General features: G+C 35.1%; 4 protein-coding genes across 4 annotated transcripts; 1 reads left to right on the top strand and 3 right to left on the bottom strand.

Annotated features, from left to right (window-relative positions):
* Nucleotides 1–723: 723 nt before the first annotated feature.
* On the bottom strand, nt 724–3,262 carry LOC136984783 (leucine-rich repeat-containing protein 38-like). Its single transcript, XM_067281913.1, has 4 exons — nt 3,195–3,262; nt 1,866–2,551; nt 976–1,124; nt 724–903 (listed from the first exon to the last, which is right to left on the bottom strand). The coding sequence occupies exons 1-4, from the start codon at nt 3,195–3,197 to the stop codon at nt 752–754; spliced, it is 990 nt and encodes a 329-aa protein (XP_067138014.1). The 5' UTR covers nt 3,198–3,262; the 3' UTR covers nt 724–751.
* Nucleotides 3,263–9,301: 6,039 nt separating this feature from the next.
* Nucleotides 9,302–10,637, bottom strand: LOC136984790 (leucine-rich repeat-containing protein 15-like). The gene is made up of 4 exons (XM_067281921.1): nt 10,378–10,637; nt 9,849–10,307; nt 9,623–9,774; nt 9,302–9,490 (listed from the first exon to the last, which is right to left on the bottom strand). The coding sequence occupies exons 1-4, from the start codon at nt 10,590–10,592 to the stop codon at nt 9,345–9,347; spliced, it is 972 nt and encodes a 323-aa protein (XP_067138022.1). The 5' UTR covers nt 10,593–10,637; the 3' UTR covers nt 9,302–9,344.
* Nucleotides 10,638–12,799: 2,162 nt separating this feature from the next.
* LOC136984784 (leucine-rich repeat-containing protein 15-like) lies at nt 12,800–14,185 on the top strand. The gene is made up of 4 exons (XM_067281914.1): nt 12,800–13,075; nt 13,158–13,616; nt 13,691–13,842; nt 14,004–14,185. Exons 1-4 carry the CDS (start codon nt 12,861–12,863, stop codon nt 14,147–14,149), a joined length of 972 nt encoding a protein of 323 aa, XP_067138015.1. The 5' UTR covers nt 12,800–12,860; the 3' UTR covers nt 14,150–14,185.
* Nucleotides 14,186–15,866: 1,681 nt separating this feature from the next.
* Nucleotides 15,867–17,842, bottom strand: LOC136984782 (leucine-rich repeat transmembrane protein FLRT1-like). Its single transcript, XM_067281912.1, has 4 exons — nt 17,593–17,842; nt 16,974–17,432; nt 16,103–16,251; nt 15,867–16,018 (listed from the first exon to the last, which is right to left on the bottom strand). The coding sequence occupies exons 1-4, from the start codon at nt 17,796–17,798 to the stop codon at nt 15,867–15,869; spliced, it is 966 nt and encodes a 321-aa protein (XP_067138013.1). The 5' UTR covers nt 17,799–17,842.
* Between the last annotated feature and the right edge of the window lie 4,276 nt (nt 17,843–22,118).

Here is a 22,118-nt window from a genome sequence, read left to right as displayed (position 1 = left end):
AATTCGTCAAATTTTATTTCGTGTAAACAGGTTTACACCGAATTTTTCCATAACCCAAACAAGTTGCAGCTTAGGATCTCAGGTTACGAGTCTACAGTTAAAGCCTCACATTTTCACATATCATTATTGGGTGAACAGAAAGAACCTATTATATATTATAGCTTAAAGCCACAAGAAGTCTAAGTCAAGCCCCGTGAATTTTCTAAAAGTTTCGAGTCGATTGGCTGAATGGTTTGATGGGATGACATAGTAAAACATGGGCGATCTGTCAAGAGGATGTCTCCATTATATGGGAAGCTGACTCTTGTTTTAGTGATAGGTACGTAAAGAAACTTTGCAAATTCCACGCGGCCAAACCATTGGTCAGGTGCGAATCCGTGACTACCAGTATTCGGTGTTTTTTAGTAATTTTGTATCGAACGATTTTAGCGAGGTTGAGGCCGGAGTTTTAAACGCGAAAACGTGTACGTGGGATGTTCAGCGCCGCTTTCCTGTAAGCCTAGCCTAGAAGTTTGGCAATGGCGTTTGGAATGTCGAGCATGATTCCACCGACGTTCCAAACGCCATTGTCAAACTTCTAGGCTTACAGGAAAGCGGCGCTGAACGTCCCACGTACACGTTTTCGCGTTTAAAACGTCGGCCTTAACCTCGCTAATTATTTCAAGATACTCTTACTTAAAAAAATAATGTAAGTAATGTATAAAGATATTTGCCGTATAATTTATTAATTTTTATAACATTTTACATCATTTTAACAAATTGCATGGTGAATATCTGCAACTTCCAACTCGTTAATTTTTTTACCTCTTACTATCGAAGGATTAGCACATTTGCCTTTGATATTTTTATTTATATTTAATTGTATTAATTCTTCCATCGAAGAACAACAAAGAATATCATTACCTGTAAACAATGCAATCAAAATTATTATCATTGCATACACGTAACCTTCAGAATATTGCAAGAACTCTTTACCTTCGAGGATAATTTCACGATGACTGCCAGTTAAGGGGCGGAGCAAATCAAGTGATAGAAATTTTAATTGATTATTTGCCAGATTCACGTGCATCAGATCGGGCATCCTTTTAAAAAAATCATCAGGCAACTTTTTTATCTTGTTATTCCTGTAATATAAAATAATCATATGAAATTTTTAATGAGCTACTAGCATTGGCGTAGCCAGGGTTTTGTTATGGGGGGCCTAGTAGAGGCTGTAATTTTCTGGGGAGGGGCCGTGCCCAGTCATGCCCCTTTCTGGCTACGCCCATGGCCACCAGTGACATTGAAACTGTTAATTTTTCGTGGGTTTACGCCTGACAGACTGGCCATGTGAAGTTTTCCAGGTTTTGTTCTCGTGTCCTGAATTGGGAACAGTTTCCCATAGAAAGCCATTCCGGAAAGTAAATCCCTTTGGCAGACTGCTCCAGTGTTGCGTTGTCTTATGCCATCAAACCAACTAACCATTGATAAATTAAAGTAATAAACAAACGAATTATTAATTTTTGCCCATTATTAACTTTTTAATGAAATCTCATTAAGTTTGTCGTTGTATCAAAATTCATTTACAAGGATTGATGGATGGAATAGGACAACACGGCGATTTATAAAGGGGTGAAATTACTCTCTGAAGACTTTCTACGGGGAAACTGGTTTTTATTTAGGTGTTAGACACGTGAAGAAAGCGCAAAAACGTGGCCAGTACGGGAAGCCACAACTTACTACCATGTTCAGTGGTGTTAGTCACTCGATCACTGATGAGTTCTAATTTACAAGAAGGTAATAATTGAATGATAAACCTTTCCTTTTAAATTTACACATGAACTAACTAACAACTCTAACCATAAAATACGACATAAATTACTTACCCCAAATATAATAACATTAACTTTGAGGGTACAGGAAACATGGATCTCTTCATATCAGTAATCAAGTTATTACTTAGTTCCAGACTCATCAGATTCTCGTGTTTGGCAAAGGCTTTGTCGTGTAAGTGGCTAATTTTGTTGTTTTCTAGTTCGAATTTATTGATTTTTTTCGGTGCCAGAAAGGAAAAATCTTCAGAAATAGCCGATAAGTCTGAATCCCGAATAACCACATGGTTTAATTTAAAGCAGTCTTCGAACGGTTTCCATCTCCACGAATTTAGCCCCGTCACTTGTTCTAATCTCAATTCTTCCAAAGTTCTCGCCATGTTACCAAACATTTCGTAACTGTCTTGAAGCTCTAAACCTAAAACTTCACTAGATTTAATTGTTAGAATGGCGATAGAAAATGCATTCCATATACGAGCCGGTAGAAACATCAAGTGAACATGGCTCAGTTCTAAGCTGTATACCAGATAATCATTGAAAGATCGAAGGGATTTTGACATTTCCTGGATATTCTCGTAGTTCTTGCATACAACGTGCAATCTTGTATAACGGATTTCGCATTCGCAATTAATTAATTCTTCTTTTGCTGGGCAAACTTCTAATTTGTTTCCTTTGCAACAGGCCGTTAGCATGAGCACATAGAGTACCATTTGAAGGCAATAAATCCTTCCTAGTGCTTCCTATAAGTAAGAAGAATTAACTGTAATTAAAAACTTAAATTACAGAATATAATTATGAAACTTAAAATATATTCAAATTTAAGGTTAATGTTATCCTTGGTGCCAAGATGGCGGCTCGTCTCTGATTCCAGCAAGGAAACAGTGGGACACACGTTCTAACCTAACCTAACCTATTCTAATAATTTGGTTGGTAATAATTATGATAATTTATTAGAATAGGTTAGGTTAGGTTAGAACGTACGTTCCACTGTTTCCTTGCTGGAATCAGAGACGAGCCGCCATCTTGGCACCGAGGGTAACATTAACCAAATTTAATATGTACTTTTTCTTATTCTATATTGTGTACAACCTTCAGACACTGCATTATTGTAGTTAAATGCCAACCACTGGCCAACTCACCAAGGGGCTAACTGACCTTAGAGGTCCTCTTTGGAAGATTAATAAATAGCTGCAGTTTAGGTGTTAGACAAGTGTTTATGTAGCCCATTAGCAAATCGCTTTATTCCTTCAGCCATCAACTAATCATATAGTTAAAAACTTTTTTCTTCCTTTTTTTCTCAAATTAAACATAACACCTCCGGTTTTTAACTTATAAAATACGTTAGAAAATTCATTTAAAGCATGAAATTTCGTGTAAACTTACCATGTTTCTCTAGATGAAAAATTGTATAAACAAGATGTAGTTCTCTGTATGATTTCCAGGTGTTTTCTTTGAGATAAATATAATTTAATATCAATTAAAAATAAGTTTCGTAGATAAATAATGGTAAATAAATGATAAAATAATTAACTGTTAAGTTTTATCTGTTAAATTTAACATAAATTTAGCCTTTGGTAACCGTATACCGAAGTTTAAAATGTCAAGATATGAAGCGTAAATGTTAATTTTAATTAAAATTGGGTGTTTTCTTTATCGCAATTAAGTAAATAAGTGTGTTCTAATCTACATAACAGTATTTTATGATGTAATTAATAATTAAATTATAATTTAATCGGAGGAAGTTGATGGAAAATTATAAATTTCATACAGTTCAGCATTTTAATTCCGTTTAAAATTTCATATTCAAGTTACGTTTTGTACTTATTTTCTTTAGTCATTAAATCACTTGTCTCTAAATTTCGAAAATGTAGGAAAATAACAGGAAATTTAAATTAGAAGGTAGGACTATTGTTTACAGTTGTACAAAGGAAACGGACTATATCATTGGCTTGTTGTAAATTATTGGCGCAAAATTCCAAGTCTGTCACTTGAATGTGAATGAAGCGTAGTCTTCTTTGTGGGCCAACTTCCATGGACAATCCTCCAATCGTAGTTCCAAATTGTCTCCAATATTTCTGATAGAGTACCTTAATTTTCTCTACCTTAGGCTCTCTGCACCAAAGTATACCGCATTGGAACTGTCCAAAGTACGTGTGAATATCTCATACATAAATAGAACTGAAAATTAACCTAAGCTGTGAATGCCGAAAACTTCAAACAACGGTATGCATCAACAAAGACTGTCCCTTCCACTGAATACAAAAGCTAATTTACATCCTATTATTCGATTCTACTCAAAACTACTAAAAATTGTGATTTTATCCACTTAGCCCACTAGTGTCAAGTGGATGAAACCAACGAACACTGAACGTGGGTTCGCACCTGCCAACGGGCTAGCCTCGTGAAGTTTGTTGGTTTACTTCACACGTCTAACACCTAAACAGAGGCTAGTTTTGTTTATTTGTTTGTTTGTTAAATTATGGCAAAGCAACACATCTTCCTAGAGGGGAATGCCTTTCGAGTGGTCTTTTAAAAGTAACTGGGCCCTATTCAGGCGTTACAGATGTGGAGTAAACCCGAAAAATTCCACAGGGCTAACCCTTCCTGGCGAGGCTAGAACCCACGACCCAACTCCCAGCGTTTAGGAAACAGAACCGCTTGTCTACTGGTGGGCCGAGGCTAGTTTTCATGGAAAGTCCTCCCGGGAGGCATCTCCTCTTGGTAGATTTATTTTTAAAACTGTTTCTACCCTGTGGGCACTAACTTGCTAAAAACAGGCCTCTTCGTAGATTGTCGATGTGTTGTGTTGCCTTATCTCATCAATACAATACAATTCAAAACATGGCAATGAAAAAGTTTTCTTACTCGTTGTCATTGGCCAGATCCCCAATATACAGATCGATGTCGACGATTACGTTCATATTTCAATCGAATACAGGGTGAAGAAGCACCCTGCATTCGATTAAAAATATAGTTTCAGGCATTTTAAAAATAAATCTTCCAATAGATCCATTAACAATCATCTTCGTCACTTATGTCTAATTCTTGCTTTTTCTTCTAGAAACTTTTCTGCTGCCCTTTTTTGTTGGAATTTTTGCTCTGTAATATTTCTAAATAAATTTCTCTCGTTTGTGTTAGTTATTTTTGAAGATTCTCTTTTAGTTTCTGCATCATTATAAATTTCATTAATTTCAATTAGCAGACTGAAACTATTTACGGATTATCCGTTTAAAGGTACTTTATCCTTTGTCTTGTCTTGTCAGTGGTTCATATGGAGATTTGTGGCTATTCGCCTCTACTCCGAAGAGACCCGAACCCCCGACTGAACTCCCAGTGTTCAGGGTTTAGTCCACTCAAGTGCGGGGATGAAGATCGTTCGGCCAAGGTACTTTATCCGTACTAAGGTACTCCATTTCAAGGACAGACAGCCGGATGGCCGAACGGTTAAGGTGGCAGCCTAACGCTCTGGGATCCCGGGATCGAATATGGACGGGTCGAATAATCCCGGGAGTTTTTCGGTGATGGTTCGGCCACCCCATTGTGGGCCTGACCAAACCCACAATGGACTTGCAAAAAGAAGTCCTCTTATTGCACACAGGGCGGAAAGAGTTTTAAAAAATCTCCGTTTAAAGGTAAAGTACCATCTGTCAATTGCTTCGGATGGCACGAAGTCTTCTTCACTGTATCAGTCTTTGTTGAATTGCCATAGAGCAATTGACCGAAAATCGGTTAATAATACTCTTTAATGTTGAAGAATTTGGTAAGATACAAGTATACTCGGTAATGGAGGAATATTATAAATGGTTATTGTCTTTTCAGGTTCCTTATCATAGTGGTGTGAACTCTATTTATTAGAGAAGTTTAAGGTGTTGTTGTAGGGAAGTATGGACAAAGATATTACACTGTTGTCTCGTTAATAATTGATTGAATTTACACGTAAATGTGATTATTAACGATAAAAAGGCCTGGCTGCTATTTGTATGTCTGGAGTGGGATGAATTAATTCGCGAAAAGTAAGAATTCTTTTGTGACTCACTCATAAGGCCAAGAAGCTTTTAAGCTGCAAACTCTTCTTTAAAAAATGTCTATTGTGAGGACCGAATTAAGCCGGTCCGATTTTAAAATTTTATAGTTTCAAATCCCCTCGGGAGATAACGATCAAAATCAGAGGTAACAATCAAGATTCAAAGGATGTACAGTCTTCCGCCGTCAAACACGCTTCCCTCCTCTCCGGATCCGACTTCTGAGTCACGGAGATCGACTCATCGTCTACCGTCATCGCAGCGGACGGGACTTGGAGTATATAAGGGGGGAAAAAGCTGAGAACGGGGTCGCTGAAGGTCCGCACAAGACACCCGACCCGTAGGATCCGTCCCGAGAAGCGAGGGCCGAGACACGAAGTCACCGAAGCCCGGCGACGACGAGCCGCCCGCCCGATCCTCCCGCTTCCCTCCACGACCGGAGAACAGAGACGATTAACCCTACGATTACAGCTAATTCTTCGACTAATCCTAGGAAGAGGTATGATCCCCCCGCATTTGTGAACTCTCTCTCTCGCGGTTAGAAACGGAACGCGTTAGATCTTTTGTATCTGTTTACCGTCTAAATAAATCGTTATTTGTTTTCCTCATGGTTCCGTTATTTCGAATATCGCCTTAACCTTATCGACGAACCCACACACTTCCTCCACTCGACCTGACAATTAATTACCCAATTCCGACGAGTCGGGATATCATAAAAATTTAGCCATCCTTGACAGTGGGGTGGGTCTTGCCGACCTGTTCGCCGACAAAAAGGAGGTACGACTCCGTCCTACCTCCCGGCGTTTCCCACACTATTAAAATACCAAGACAGATGGAAAGCTGTTATTAACGGCATATAAATGCAACTGGCATTTATATGCTGTTAATAACAGCACAGTAAATTACGTTATAAATCATAAACTGCTGTGATCAGATTTTAGCAGTAGTAGTAGATCCTAGCTTGTTTAAACTCTTCGATACAATTAGTTTGCATGAACACTGTACAGTAGTGTGGTCCAATCTTAGTTATGTTCTAAACTTTATAGCCACTGTTTCCTTTAAGCCGCGCACTGATTTCTATAAAATTATAGAGGTACGTTTACTTCCTGTGCACAAAACCGACAGCGGGACATCTGCACACAAAGCATTCATGATGATTCCAATAATTTCTACATACAGGATGATTCAGGAGGAATCTGCAATATTCTGGGAGATGATAGTATGAGTGATCGTAAGCAAACCATTTCATATGAACATGTTTCGGATTTCTTGTTTGGAAAGATTTTGCTCGGATACATTTTTCCACCGCGCAGCAATATGAAAAATTAGAAGGAGCATTAGGTAAAGACATACTTCTCATAAATGTTCTGGTTTTCTAAATCAGAGATTACTTAAATCTAGAAGCCGATCTTTAGTATTTTATTACATTCCAATGAAAAAGTACTGCAATTTCATTTTTATTTTTATTACTGGCATGGCAACCATTTGGCAGCCGTTATTGCCAGTCCAAAAATTACCTTAGCTAATTGCTTAATTGAAGTATTCAATGAAATAAGGTACCTGGGTTACTTAGGTCCCTTATTCTTATTGTTATTTATTTATTTATTTATTTTTAAGTAAATTTTATTTAATAAAGAACACCCGGAAAACACGCGATACACGTTTTCGTGATTCTTTGTTAATTTGTTAACAGTCGTCGGTAAATGGCGCTAATTTCCAACATGGCAGCCATCATATAAAATGCGTTTAGCTTTGTTTATACGGTTTATTACTGGAACAATACATATTCTACTATCGTAAAGACCTCGTAATTTAAGTGTTTGAGGGAATAGTGAAAGAAATCTTGAAAATCTTGCGAAAGCCTTAAGTTGAGAGACAGCTATAGATATTAAAAATACGAACCATTGGAGCAATTGTCATCATAATGAATTAAACCAATAGTTATCTTTAATAACATTAACACAGGCGTGTCTTTCATGTTTATGATCAAATATAACAAAAGTATGTGCTAGAAATAGGCAATTTCTGTATTTATGAATAAAGTTTTTTATTTTATGGACAAATGGGGCTGACTGAAAGTATTTTATTGAATACATAAAAGATTTTTTTAAAATATAATTAAAATATTTTTTAAAACACTGATCTTAAACTGTAACAATGCATTCTATACAGCAGTAGTTTCATTATTTCTTCCAAAATAAAGAATTTATAAAACTTTTCGTCGATTTCTGAAAAATTGCTTGTCTATTTCCATCCTACGATTTAAAACACCATTCATTTTCAACTTTATCATATAACAGATTTCTTAATTACAGTGAAACTTCGCTTAACGAGCATAATTCGTGTTCATAATGCGAAACACTCGTTAAGCGAAACAATTTTTTCTGTAGAAATTAATGTAAAATACGATAACACGTTCCATGCCGAAGAAAAATACTCAAATATTTTATGTGTAACATTTATTCAAAGAAAATTATACAACATACATTGTTAAGAAGCGTAAATCATCATCTTTTCTTCTAGCGCAGACTATACCAACCTGGAATGCGAATTCAATTTACACAAAACAAAAAAATAGAGATGTTTCGGCCGAAGTTTCCATCTCTGAAACGTAAACGTCAAACGTTGAGCCCGCCATCTTGTAAACCTAGAAGTTTGACAATGGTGTTTGAAACATCGAGCATGATTCCGCTGACTTTCCAAACGCCACTGTCAAACTTCTAGGCTTACAAGATGGCGGCGCTCAACGTTTGACGTTTACGTTTTAGAGATGAAAGCTTCAGCTGAAACCTTTCTATTATGTCTGATAAACACGCCAAACAATATGCCAAATTCTTGGGCTATGTTAAGGCTATAATTAAATATTAATTAATTTGAGTAGAGGTAGGCAGTTATGCTGTCATCTCGTATTAAATTTAATGACCGATTCCAAATTAAATTTCAGAAATGTCTAAATTAAAAATTAATTATTAAATTTAATACGAGATGGCAGCATAACTGCCTACCTCTAGTACCGGCTTTTTTTAAAAACTTTCTCCGCCCTGTGGGCACTAAGAGGGCCTCTTTTAGAAGGCCCATTATGGGTTCAGTCAGGCCCACAATGGGGTGACCGGCTGGTGAGAGACGGGGCACGACATATCCGAACGGACCATCCCCCGAAAAATTCCTGCGGATTATTCGACCCGTTCGAATTCGATCCCGGGTCATCCAGAGAGGTAGGCTGCTACCTTGACCGCTCGGCCATCCGGCCGTCTAGAGTACCGGTTTTTAAAGATACCAGTTAGCTTCCTCTTGGTTTAATTCACGCTTAATTCCTATTGCTCGTTTGCTCCTAATAACACAGATGTATTCTATCTCAAACTGTTTTTCTTTTTCAAAAAATATTTGGAAGAATTTTCGTAAATAAAGTAAGTTACTAACATTTCTAGTTTAGTGTATAATTTGCCTGTCAACATAGAAAATAAACGTCAAACTATAAATTTTACTTTTATTTTTCAGATTCGACTTTCATTCAGCAAATGCCATGATCAAAGTCTGCTTTTCTCAATAGACCTAACTGATAACCCCTTAATTTCTTCGGGAATTTACATATTGCTGGAACTTTTAGACGAAACGGAATAACCCAAGCCATGTCGCTACAACAATACACGTCGTTTTCTGTAAAATATAAAATTATCGTCATCAACGTCACACCATACTTGTCACAAACTTAAGACTACAGATTATTGTTGACGGGATCAAACGCTACAGGTAAGAAGTGAGATACTGAACAATAGAATAAAAACGTACCCATTAGTACAACTCTCCAATCTTTATTATGTATTATAGGTTTGACAACTTCGAATGGCAAATGATGAAAATGATTATTGTTCAAGTACACTGCTTCGAGAGCTGGCATATTTGTAAATATGTCTTTCGGCAGATTGCTCAACCTGTTACCACTAAAGAAAAACTAAAGTAAAAGACAAGCTTTTGATAAAATTCAACATATAACTATGAATATTTTAATACTTACATAAAAGATATAGATTCTAAACGTCTAGCCATCGTAGGTAACATGGATCTATGCACTTCTGTCAAATTAAGATTTTCTAATGATAGCAACTTCAAGTTTTCGTACATGGAAAAGGCATGAGGTTCAATATAATCGATTTCGCAGTTACTTATGGCTAAAGATTCCAGGATTTTATATGGAATTTGTTTGAAATTTTCGCCGATGGGTCCTAACTCGCTTCTGATGATATCTAAATTTTGAAGATTTTTTAAAGCCGCAAAAACGGACCAGTTCCATGATTTTATTCCTTTTACTCTGAACAGACGAATATAGTTTAAGCTCTCTTCTGCTCCTGCAAAAGCTATATTACCATCTTCCGATTCCCAGCCATAAACTGAACAGGAAAGAATCTTCAAGTGTGTTATAGGAAGATTCTTAAACATTCCGTTTGGTAGATACATTAGTTCAGAATCGAATATACTGTAAAAAAATTTATATGAAAAATTTACAGATATTGTACGGTTATATATATATACATATATATAATTACTCTAATATATTAACTGTGTAGTCGGAAAGGACGTTCGTTATCGACAATAACTGGTGCGGGGTCATAATATTTTTGCACATCATCCAATCTGATGAAGCGCAGACACATTCTGGAAGGTCTTCTTTGGGTGGACAACCTGTCTTCCTAGTTTCTGCAGCAAAAAATAAAGCTATTATTAGAATAACACTATAATACCTCTCATCCATTACAAACATTTTCCTGATATTTAAGTCACGAAAGTCAAATGATTAAACTTTAAACGTTCATTCTATCGATATAAACTGCTTCAGTTGCAGAAAAGTAATCTTATCTTAAACTAAACAACGTATTTAAAATTATACACCTGTCGAAACAAATTATTTCATTATGTTTTAATATTCATTTAACAGGAGAATGGTTCTTACTTAGATGTTAAATACGTGAAAAATACCTGAACAACTTCAAATGGTCAGGTGCGAACCCGCGACCAATTATCAGTATTGAATGGTTATATCGATCACTGGTAAGCTTTTTAATACTGACTAAAAGATTTCATAGATGTTTTGTTGACTGAAGAAACCTGTTCTTACACATATTTACAGTGTATGCCATGCACATAAAAGTATACAGTGTAACAGCAGCACTGCTAGCTGTTTGAGCGCCTGTGTGCAATACCGATTATGCCGCCTCTGTTTAACGACTACCTACGTAGAGCTTGCCAGCAATACCAATTTGCCGCCCCTGGACGTGCCGCTCGCGTGCGGTGCACCCCTTGCACGCCCGCTTACGGCGGGCCTGCAGTGTAACCTCGCTTAACGAATGACGAGGAGAGAGACGTCTCGGATTGAGCGCATGCTCCATCAGTCAGTGTTTAGCACTCGTTCCGCTAGCATCTTAGTGTCGCTTGTGATCACACATTTTTCCAAACTTGTGTTCACACATATTACGTATCAACAACCATAGCCTGTTATATAATAAACACGCCAAACTATATGCCAAATTCTTGGGCTATATTAAGGCTATAATTAAATATTAAAAATTAAATTAATTTGACAAGAGATAGGCAGTTATGCTTCCATCCCGTATTAAATTTAATGACCGATTTCAACTTAAATTTCAGAAATGTCTAAATTAAAAATCAATCATTTATAATTATTAAATTTAATACGGGATGGAAGCATAACTGCCTACCTCTTGTCAAATTAATTTAATTTTTAATATTTAATTATAGCCTTAATATAGCCCAAGAATTTGGCATATTGTTTGGCGTGTTTATCAGACATAATAGAGAGGTTTCGGCCGAAGCTTTCATCTCTAAAACGCGAATGTCAAACGTTGAGCGTCGCCATCTTGTAAGCCTAGAAGTTTGACAGTGGAGTTTGGAAAGTCAGCGGAATCATGCTCGATGTTCCAAACGCCATTGTCAAACTTCTAGGTTTACAAGATGGCGGAGCCTAACGTTTGACGTTCACGTTTTAGAGATGAAAACTTCGGCCGAAACCTCTCTATTATCTGTGATTTTTTTGTTTTCTGCAAGTCGAATTCGCATTCCAGGTTGGTATATTCTGCGCTAGAAGAAAAGATGATGATTTACGCTTCTTAATTATATGTATTTTTTTGTTTTATATTTCAGATTAACTTTCCCTGTTTTAAGTATTTTGTCAATTGCAATTATTCTACCAATTCTTATGGATGGGCCCCATTGACATAATATTGATAACCGCGTAAAATTCGTTGAACAGTATTCGTGGAAATCGTTATTACATATATTCAATTATGAAGACATTCGCTTTACACTTAGTTCCATTTAATTTTAGTCAACTCTTAAATTCATGCTTCGTATATGGCAAAAAAAATGTTATGTACAGTACAGTACCTTTCTTGCAGTTGTTCAGTCACCAGTAGGTCATGAATGCAATTTTTCAATTAAATATCATTACTATGCCTGTATTATTTATACTAAACAGGTAAGAACACTTGATTATTAATTAAAATTAATAATAAATTTTAAATGGGACATGTCATTAATAAAAGAGGGTGAATGAACAAATCGCAGTATCGCTCATCATTTGGATCGGAGCAATGCAGTGATGCAGACCCGCAAGAATCGTCAACACCGATTGCAGCGGTACAGGGCTCGATCAAAAGGACTTTCGGAAGAACTTTGAATGGAGAAAATGGCCCTTATTTAGGTGTTAAACACGAAGAAAACTCGAAAAATTTTACGTGACCAGCCCATTCGTCAGGCACGAACCACGAACTGTTCGGTGATGTTATCCATTTGGCCATTGGCAGGCAGAACACAAAGGACCAAAGAAACTAGACCTAATAAATTATTCAAATGAATGTTAAAAATATATTAAAATTATTTATTTCGACAGGTGTAAATTTTCAAATACTCAGTTTACTTTTAGATAAGGTTATCTATTACTGTAACTGAAGCATTTGTGTCGATAGAATGAACATTTTAATCATTTTACATTCGTGACTTAAATATCGGGGAAATGTTTGTAATGGATGCGCGGTATTACAGTTTCATTCTAATAATAGTTTTATTTTCTGCTGCAGAAACGAAGAAGACAGGTTGTCCACCCAAAGAAGACCTTCCAGAATGTGACTGCGCTTCATCAGATTGGATGATATGCAATAATATTATGACCCCGCACCAATTATTGTCCATAATGAACTTCATTTCTGACTACACAGTTTACAGAATGAGGTATATTAATATATTATATATATATATATATACATACAACTGTCAAATTCCTGTAAATTTTTCATACAGATTTCTGTTACAGTTTATATGATTCCGAACTAATGTATCTACCGAATGGAATGTTTAACAATCTTCCTATGACACACTTGACATTTTCTTCTTGCTCAATTTATGGTTGGGAATCAGAAAATGGTTCTGTAGCATTTGCAGGTGCAGAAGAGAGCTTAAACTCTATTAGTTTGAGGGATATAAAAGGAATAAAATCGTGGAATTGGTCCGTTTTTGCTGTTTTAAAGAATCTACAAACTTTGGATGTCGTTTCGAGTGAGTTAGGACCTATTAGCGAAAATTTCAAGCACATACCATCTGAAAAATTGGAAACTTTATTCATAAGTGATTGCGAAGTCGATTATATTGAACCTCATGCCTTTTCCAAGTACGAAAATTTGAAGTGGCTAACATTACAAAGCATTTCTTTGACAAAAGTCAATAGATCCATGTTACCTACGATAGCTAGACGTTTAGAATCTATAAGCTTTACGTAAGTATTAAATTATTCATAGTTATATATTGAATTTTATCAAAAATTCTCCTTTTACTTTGATTTTCATGTAGTGGTAACAAGTTGAGAAATCTGCCAGAAGATATATTTACAAATATGCCAGTTCTAGAAGCAGTATACTTGAACAAAAATAATTTTCATCATTTGCCATTCGAAGTCGTCAAACCTATAATACACAATAAAAATTGGAGAATAGCACTAATGGGTACGTTTTAATTATATTGTTCAATCCTTCAATCTCTATGCTTTTACATGTTTGTTATTGTGTCGTTTAGTCCCGTCGACAATAAACTGTATAGTCTTAATGTTGTAGTGACAAGTATAGTGTGACATTGATGACGTTATCGATACTTTTATATTTTACAGATAATGACATATATTGTTGTAGTGACATGGCTTGGGTTATTCCGTTTGGTCTGAAAATTCCAGCAATATGCAAATATCCACAGCATTTAAGGGGATATCAGTTAGGTTTATTGAGAAAAGCTGACTTTGATCATGGCATTTGTTGAATGAAATTTGAATCTGAGAAATAAAAGTAAATCTTAAACTCTGTTTTACTCTTTTTACTTTTAAAATCAGTTATAAAAAATAATAATAATAATTAAATAGTTGTAATTTCAAGTTTTCCACAGAGCAATATCTTCATTGTATAGTATTTTCTAAGTACTGTGTAAGTAGCCCAAAATGTAGTAAGTCGCCCAAATACAGTATCTAGAGCCCTACAAATATATCAATCTGTTACTCATAGTCCAAACTCGCAATCCCGAAACACGGCCGTGTTTTATGAATAAGAGAAAAAAGGGTAGTCCATGGGTAAGGTGAGTCCCGAAAATGTGTTACCGTAACTTATTATTAATTATTATTAACTTATTTGTTACACATTGTTGAATGAATTCCATACTTACACAGTACACGACCTTTTTAAAAAGAGGAGAGTAACAACTGAACCAATACTCATCAGAAAGAATAATTCATAAATAAAACCTTAGGCTGCTGAAATACTATAACATTTTAACGACACTTCATCACTTGAAAATAGGGATGAGCCACACTGTGATATTATCACTTTTTCTTTTATCATAAATAATAATACAATGCAAATAAGGTACAGAAATACTAGTTATCTTTTAACTTATATTTACATGAGATATTAATTTCTTTTGCAGTAAACGTTAGATAAGTAACTTAAGATCATTCTGCTTTAGAAATACTAATATGGCCGCCGCTGTCTTCACTAAGAAATCTTAAGGCTCCTGTTACTATCTTGTGTTTGTTGATTCCAAACCATACATAATTGTAGAAGATGGTAACGCTCGTAGTTTAAAATAAATAAGTTGAAAATGGGTGTCTTCTAAACTTTTATGAGAAACCGGCCCGCATTTAGTTGCTAAACACGTGAAATCACCGGGAAGCTGCACGCGACCCCCACGATCAAATTTCGGTGGTTCTATCTACTTTAGACACAAGTAGCGTTGAGTGTAACACTAAATGATTCGGTTACTCCGACACCAGTGTCACTTAAATCTGCTGAGAGCTACTTTGCAAAGTCCATCTGTTGAAAACAGAATAATGGTAATTGTTTTGTTATTTCGGTTAGTTTTTGGCTTAGGAATATTGTTGCGGAAAGCTTTCTGTCTACGACTTTCTTACTCATATGTGGTGAGGCAAAAGTGTGTAAACACCCTTTTATTTTGATCAATGCAATGTTGACAAAATCGACTATAGATGCGACAAGACAGTGGGTAGGAGTCTTCTATGTTTGGTGAGCCGAAAGATAGAGGATTATACCCACTTACAATTTTATTCTTACTTTACAGAATTTATTCTCATAAAAAAATTATTTCATTCCACCCAATTATTATCTTGGTATATCAAAAGTCAATTTTTTTAAGTAAACTATATTCAAAATGGCGTCGCAGCCGCCATCTTGAATAAAACTCACAATTTTTAAATGGAATTGATGTCACATTAAGCCTAGAATTAATCCAGAAACGCAATGGAAGCACCAGTTTTGGCCTAACTTTATTTAAATGAAGTGTCCACAAAGCGTTAAAAGACGTGTTCAATGTGCTCACCATGTTGCTGGTTGCACATGTTCAAATGTCTATCATTAATCAAATTAACATACGTGTGTATTATTTGAAAAACCTTATCTAACACAAGTAATTCATGTTTTTCATATTTTTTATCTTAAGCGACTTTATTTCTTTATAAACAAAAGCAACTCTAACAGAGTTTATGTAAAAAATCTTTTCCTTTGATATCTTTTATCTTTTTTCCATCCACGATTTGAGGATGTTTGCATTCACCTTCGAAATATTTTTGCACGTCATCCTTCACGATCCAAGAGAAATCGGAGCAGCAATAAAGATCGTTCCCTGAAGAAACAAGTATAAAAATATACATTTCAGATTCGGTAAATATAATTTCAACAGGATCGAATGTAGAAAACTTCTGCTTACCATTTAGAATAATGCTAAATTCTCTTCCTCTAAGAGGTTTGAACGTATCGACAGAAAGGTGTTTAATATTATTATTTTTTAAAGAAATTTTCTGCAAAGCTGGCATATCCGTAAACATGTCTGCTGGGAGGTTGCTCAGTTTATTTTCACTGTAATGAAACGATTGGTGAAAAGGTGTATACATAATTATCTGCGGAATCAAAGTTACTTAACCAGTGGCAGATCATCGCACGGGGCAAGAAGCGCAGATTGGGATCTCTGAACATTATCACCCAGAGATACATTGTGCGAACTTCAGGCACAGATACCATTTTTATTTAAACAATTACAGATTTGTTTTTAAGGACGATTGACTGATCAGTGTTGTTTTATTAGGTAATAAATTGATTTGATAGCGTTACTTAGTTTGATCTCGAAACTAGGTTGCGCTTGGGATCCTCCAATTGCTTGATTCGCCACCGCAAGTAACACACAAAACATAGCAAAATGTCTTATTTTACTTATTGTGTAGATCATTTATGTATTATAACTCTAATTGATGTAACTGTTTCAAACAATGCATTGTTTGACGGTCAGAGTCATCCTATTGCTCTGGAGGATCCGGGATCGAATCCATGCCAGTTCAAGGAATCTTTCTTGAGCGATCTGTTCCGTATATGTTTCGTTTCCAACCTGCTCATTTGTGAACCTGTCTAAATCCACATTGGGTATAGAAAAAACTCTTTCTTAATGCATACAGGACAGAAACTGCTGAAGATATAGTACTTGACAGCAATCTTTCGTTGGGATAAATTAAGTTTTTATTGAAAAATTATCAAACATCTAAGTAATAATTGATTATATAAGGTATGTATACTTTAAAGATACTTACTCGAGAAGCAAATCCCTCAGATGTAAAGCTGGTGATGGGAGCATGGAACGCTTAATTTCCGTTAATTCATTGTCCTGCAAACTTAGTTCCTTTAACATTATGTGCTTTGAAAATGCATGCTTATCAAGGTTTCTTATTTCACAAAATTCCAGTCTTAACTGGGTTAATGTCTCCGGTGCAACCGTCGTAAAATCTTTATCGACGTAGCGCAACTCACCTCTTAAAATATACAAAAATTGTAGATTTTTCAATGTGGAAAGTACGATCCATCTCCAAGAATTCAATCCTTTCACAGAAAACAAACGAATGACTTGTAAACTATCTTCCGCGCCTTCAAACATTACCGATCCATCTTCGCTTTCCGTGCCTAGAACATCACTTTTTCTAATGTCTAAGGCTCTAATTGGAACTTCTTTGAACATTCCACTCGGAAGATACATCAGAATGGCTCTGTTCAATCTTAATGAAATTACGATATACAGTTTTCATTTCAACTTAATAATAGCGAAAAATTCCTTTCTACAGTAAAACCTGTGTAAACCGGATTCGGTTGTACCAAAATGTTTTCCGTTTTGAACAGGTTTTCCTGTATATAAACTTTACACATATATATACTTACCTGAGTGTAGAAACTTTATATCCGGAAAGAGCATCCATTATTACGTTCAATTCTTGATGACTCATGATACCGTTACAGATTATTCCTCTAGGCCAGTCGCAAACACAACGTGGCATCTCTTCCTCTGGAGGACAGCCTTCTTTCCTTGTTTTTATTGTCTTGCAAAGGGTTAACAGCGCAACCCAAGTAAGGTACTTGCTATGCATTATTTATTCTTATTTATAATATGAATCTTTCAATGCACTAATCCTTTCTTATTTCTGCACCTGTTATAAAGTTAGAAGAATGTTTCCTTCTGTTTACAGCAAATGGAAATGAACTTTAGATATTTCTTGTAATTTTACAAATATAACAGAAAATATATATAATATTACAACATACCTTATAAATTAATCATTAGATAATTTAAAATAATGATAAATTTTTCATTACAGAATTCATTTATATCTATATATTTTAATTTATTTGATAAACAGCTGCTACTTGATAAATGTTACTGTGATAATTGGATTAATGGAGGCAACGCAACGCATAGGTAATTTGCCAAGAGAGTGTCTCCTCGGAGGACTTTCTACGAAAAACTAGCTTCTATTCAAGTGTTAAATATTTTACTAATATAATAAGAAGCTTGGGAAGCTTGGCAACGGATCCTTTTATTTATTTATTTGGTATTTTTATACTGAGTACCAGTGGCGTGCCGTCATTGGAAGCGATAGAAGCGCCGCTTCCACCTTCCAATGACCTTCCCTTGTAGTTTCTAAAATATAAATTTTCATATTTTAACGAACTTTGAATTACTTAAAATTAATGTTTTATTATAACTGCATTATGTATCTTATTACAAATTTCTATACTACATGTGAAAAAAACGATAATATTGCTACTATATATTCGAATATCAGTGGCTGAATGGAAACGCTTACGAGACAGCTTCCACGGCGAGAATAACTAAATGGTGTAAAGCAGCCAGAGGGCATTGGCGCATGCGCTTTACAGAGCACCAACCTCACCCGGTTTAGCTGGTGAAAGCTACACAAGTGTAATACCCTATTCACACTGTACATTTTAAGCCAGCTTAAATGACTAAGCCAGCTTTAAGGTATGAAATATAAACGGAACTGACTAAACGTTAAACCGCTTTAACTACCAACAACCGGCTCAGCTTAAATCGCTTTCTCAAAGACGCTTAAGTCGCTTCAAGCTTTTCACGAGGACCGCCACAAGTTCAAAAATAATGGCGGAAGCAGATGTACAAATGTTCGAACAAAGCGAGAAAAAACGTTCAGAAAATTGGTCGGAGGAAGAAATAGCGATTTTAATTGAAATATGGCGGGAAAAGATCGACGATTTACATCGAGCAAAACGAAATAAAAGTATATACGAAGCAATGGCGGCAGAAATTCGTCTTCGGCGGCCAACGTCTAGAGCCAGAACGCTTCCAACGATTTTATCCCTTAGCCACTAGTAGGAAGCCATCTGACTAAGTGAATTGTTTAAGATTTAAAAAGTAAAGAGTATTCAATGTTAGGGGCCGTCCATAAATTACGTAAGGGCGATTTCGGCCATTCTAGACCCCACCCACCCCTGTGTAAGAAACCGTAATATTTTCTTTGATCCTCCTCTCCCCTTTCTTATCTTACGTAATATTTAGGCATGATTTAAAAAACAAAAGATTTTAACAAAAAACAGTTTTTTATGAAACCCGAAAAATCTTAGGTCCAAAATATATAATTATTAATTAGTTAATTAATATGTACTATTATTTATAAAGACTTTATGTGAACAAATTTAAAAATATAAAAATTTAATGAATTCGAACGAACAATTTATTTTAAGAACTTTATTTTTTTAATTATCAACAATCTTTTCATTGTCATCATCATTAATCAGCGTCATAATATTCATTTTTATATTAATTTTAATTTTCACGAAAGGACACAAAAAACTTTGACAGATCGACTAGCTACTATACGTGTAAATAGAAACGTCATACAATACAAAGCAAGAGAGAGAGAAACAACCACACTGCCTTTGTCTTATGATAAAAAATGTGTAGAGCGTGAGTCTGCTAGCGTTATTATTCTATCACGTCACACGAGACGGCGTTAGTACAACGAGCGTTCTTAATAGAAACCGCCAAATTCAAGCCAAATTCAAAACTTCACCACTCAACGAGATCAAAAAATAAGAATATTACGTAAGACGAGATCTATTACCCCCCTCCCCCGGAGTAAGAAATCGTAAGAAATTCTTGACCCCCACCCACCACAAAATACCTTACGTAATTTATGGACGGCCCCTTATTTTTATGTACGTTTTTTTGCAAAGTTATATTTGATTATAATTTTATTTTAATTCTACTGTTATTATATTTACAGATTTTCAGACATAAAATCTTTAGAATTTTTATCACTTTTAGATGTTAATAATTTTAATATTATGAAAAAGAATTTTTCCAAGTGTGTTTTAATTCTATAAATTAAGTAAATTCTATGGCAAATTTTTTGATTTATCTAAATTACGTAGCGAATCGCGAATTTTATATTAATGTCCAGACTATATTGACAAGTAACTCTTAAACATAAAACATATTATAATTAATGTCGATCCGAACAAAGACGTGCTAAAAGAATTATATGATTTAATATTATTAATATTTACGGTACCATCTACCGGTGGGTCTGCTGAGCGCAGTTTTTCGACTACGAAGCAAATTCGTACATTGGCCAGGAACACTCGGTGGGAGGAAGAATTGTGGTCGCTAGCGGTGCTTTCGATAGAAAAAGAGCTTTTAAATACGTTGATGGAGTCGGCGACCGGCGACTTTTATGATAAAGTAATTAACGACTTTGCGGAAAAAATCGCCGAATAGAGTTAGTTTATAAAAAATTAAAAAAACAAGTTTTTCTATCGTTGTTTGTATCACATCAATTCGTATTATGTATGTATTATTTGTATTATTTGTATTTTAGAACTAAAATACATAAATTTATTTATGTCATTTCCAGTATATCATATCACGCTTCCAATGACGACACGCCACTGGTCTTATATCGGGAGTCACTGTAGCGACCCCTCGGGAAGTAAAAATGAAACTGACTGACTATCACTACATATACAGGAATCGAAGTTTCCGACTTTCGAGGGGTCGATTTCTCCGTCCCCGAATAGCTATAGTAACTTTCAATATCTCGTCTCGTTCAAATTCTTAGTGTGCAGAATTTCAAGATTTTGTATAAAGCGGTTGCCGAAACACAAGCAATCGAAAAGTGCTAAGATTTGCAAAAAAGCTTATTTTCTTATCATTTTTTTTTTTTCATCCGGCACGCAGAGAAAAACTACTGGGTCTAGAAAGCTCAAATTTTAAACTTAAGCCTTTCCCGTTATCGGTGAGGTACTGGCCAAACTTCCGGGTCGATAAGTCAAAGTTCACGAGGGTTATCCATAGAGCTAATGACAATTATTTAGATAAATATATACGACTTATTTGGGAGTTCCTTAAAATCGAGAGTGCTAAGTAAATGTCTTTTCCTGAATGTAAATAAGATTTTAAAAATAATATGCGAAAATGTTTATTGATCAAAGAAATTACACATAGAAACTTTTCGGTTTATTTTTAAATTTTAATTCGTAATTATGCGGTTATATCGGGATATTAATTGATTAAACATACACAGTATACACAGTATATGTCTAATATCTACTTTGTACAATGTATATATATATAGTACATTTATCTCACCGGTGATAGGAAATGCGTAGGAAATTTGATTTAAAAGACACGAAATGGTACAGTCGAAAGACGACGACAAATGTAATAGAAAAATCAAAAATTTCCACAACTCGCAGAACAAAACTCTACGCCAACAGTCGAATTAAAGTACTATTTACCTATTTTGAAATGTTTATTATTATTAATTTTTTCTACATTATTTTAAACGACAACTTTTTCTCCTGTCTTACTATCGATTACTTCTTACTACACGTCACAGTTAATAACTGTTTTATTAATAAATAAGTTTATAAAACAAAATTATACATTGCAATTAAAATTCGTATAAAACGACAGATTTAACTATAAACTACAAGGGGAAAAGGAAACGTATTATTAATTAATGGTGATATGTATGAAGGCCTGTTATATTATAAACACTTTTTTTTATTTTACAAAAAGCATAGCCTTGTACTCGCGCCATAAAAATTTGTTGGATTTCTTATACCCTGGAGATTTTTAATACCGTAGTGAACTCGTTAATAGTTTCTTCACGCACGACTTTCTTGCCCATAGATAAGGGTAAGAAGAAGAATAAATACATTTATTTGATATTGAAATTGTTCAAATATAAATATTTCAAATTCAAATAATAAAACATTTAAAATAATTATCGATATACACGCCGGAATGCCGAGAGGAGTGCACGTGGGTGATGCACTTTGGAGAACCCGGGATCGTATTTCAGAGATAATTACACGGAAATTTTTTCTTATTTCTTAAATTTTATTCTCAGCAGATGCTTCACTTCTTT

Source organism: Centruroides vittatus, unplaced genomic scaffold (genome assembly GCF_030686945.1).
Source record: "Centruroides vittatus isolate TY-2023 unplaced genomic scaffold, ASM3068694v2 contig_928, whole genome shotgun sequence".
Classification (NCBI taxonomy): Eukaryota; Metazoa; Arthropoda; class Arachnida; order Scorpiones; family Buthidae; genus Centruroides; species Centruroides vittatus.
This window is presented reverse-complemented; position numbering and strand designations above follow the sequence as displayed.

Coding starts and splice junctions, on each gene's coding strand:
- LOC136984783 (XM_067281913.1), bottom strand. Junction 1,125..1,865: donor TTAATGTTATTATATTTGGG/GTAAGTAATTTA, acceptor TTTATATTACAG/GAATAACAAGATAAAAAAGT. Junction 904..975: donor TCGTGAAATTATCCTCGAAG/GTAAAGAGTTCT, acceptor CATTGTTTACAG/GTAATGATATTCTTTGTTGT.
- LOC136984790 (XM_067281921.1), bottom strand. CDS start 10,592: ATGTTTGTAATGGATGAGAGGTATTATAGTGTTATTCTAATAATAGCT. Junction 10,308..10,377: donor TACACAGTTAATATATTAGA/GTAATTATATAT, acceptor ATTTTTTTACAG/TATATTCGATTCTGAACTAA. Junction 9,491..9,622: donor TTGGAGAGTTGTACTAATGG/GTACGTTTTTAT, acceptor TATATTTTACAG/AAAACGACGTGTATTGTTGT.
- LOC136984784 (XM_067281914.1), top strand. CDS start 12,861: ATGTTTGTAATGGATGCGCGGTATTACAGTTTCATTCTAATAATAGTT. Junction 13,076..13,157: donor TACACAGTTTACAGAATGAG/GTATATTAATAT, acceptor TTTCTGTTACAG/TTTATATGATTCCGAACTAA. Junction 13,617..13,690: donor TTAGAATCTATAAGCTTTAC/GTAAGTATTAAA, acceptor ATTTTCATGTAG/TGGTAACAAGTTGAGAAATC.
- LOC136984782 (XM_067281912.1), bottom strand. CDS start 17,798: ATGCATAGCAAGTACCTTACTTGGGTTGCGCTGTTAACCCTTTGCAAG. Junction 16,252..16,973: donor CTGAGGGATTTGCTTCTCGA/GTAAGTATCTTT, acceptor GTTTCATTACAG/TGAAAATAAACTGAGCAACC. Junction 16,019..16,102: donor ATTTAGCATTATTCTAAATG/GTAAGCAGAAGT, acceptor TTGTTTCTTCAG/GGAACGATCTTTATTGCTGC.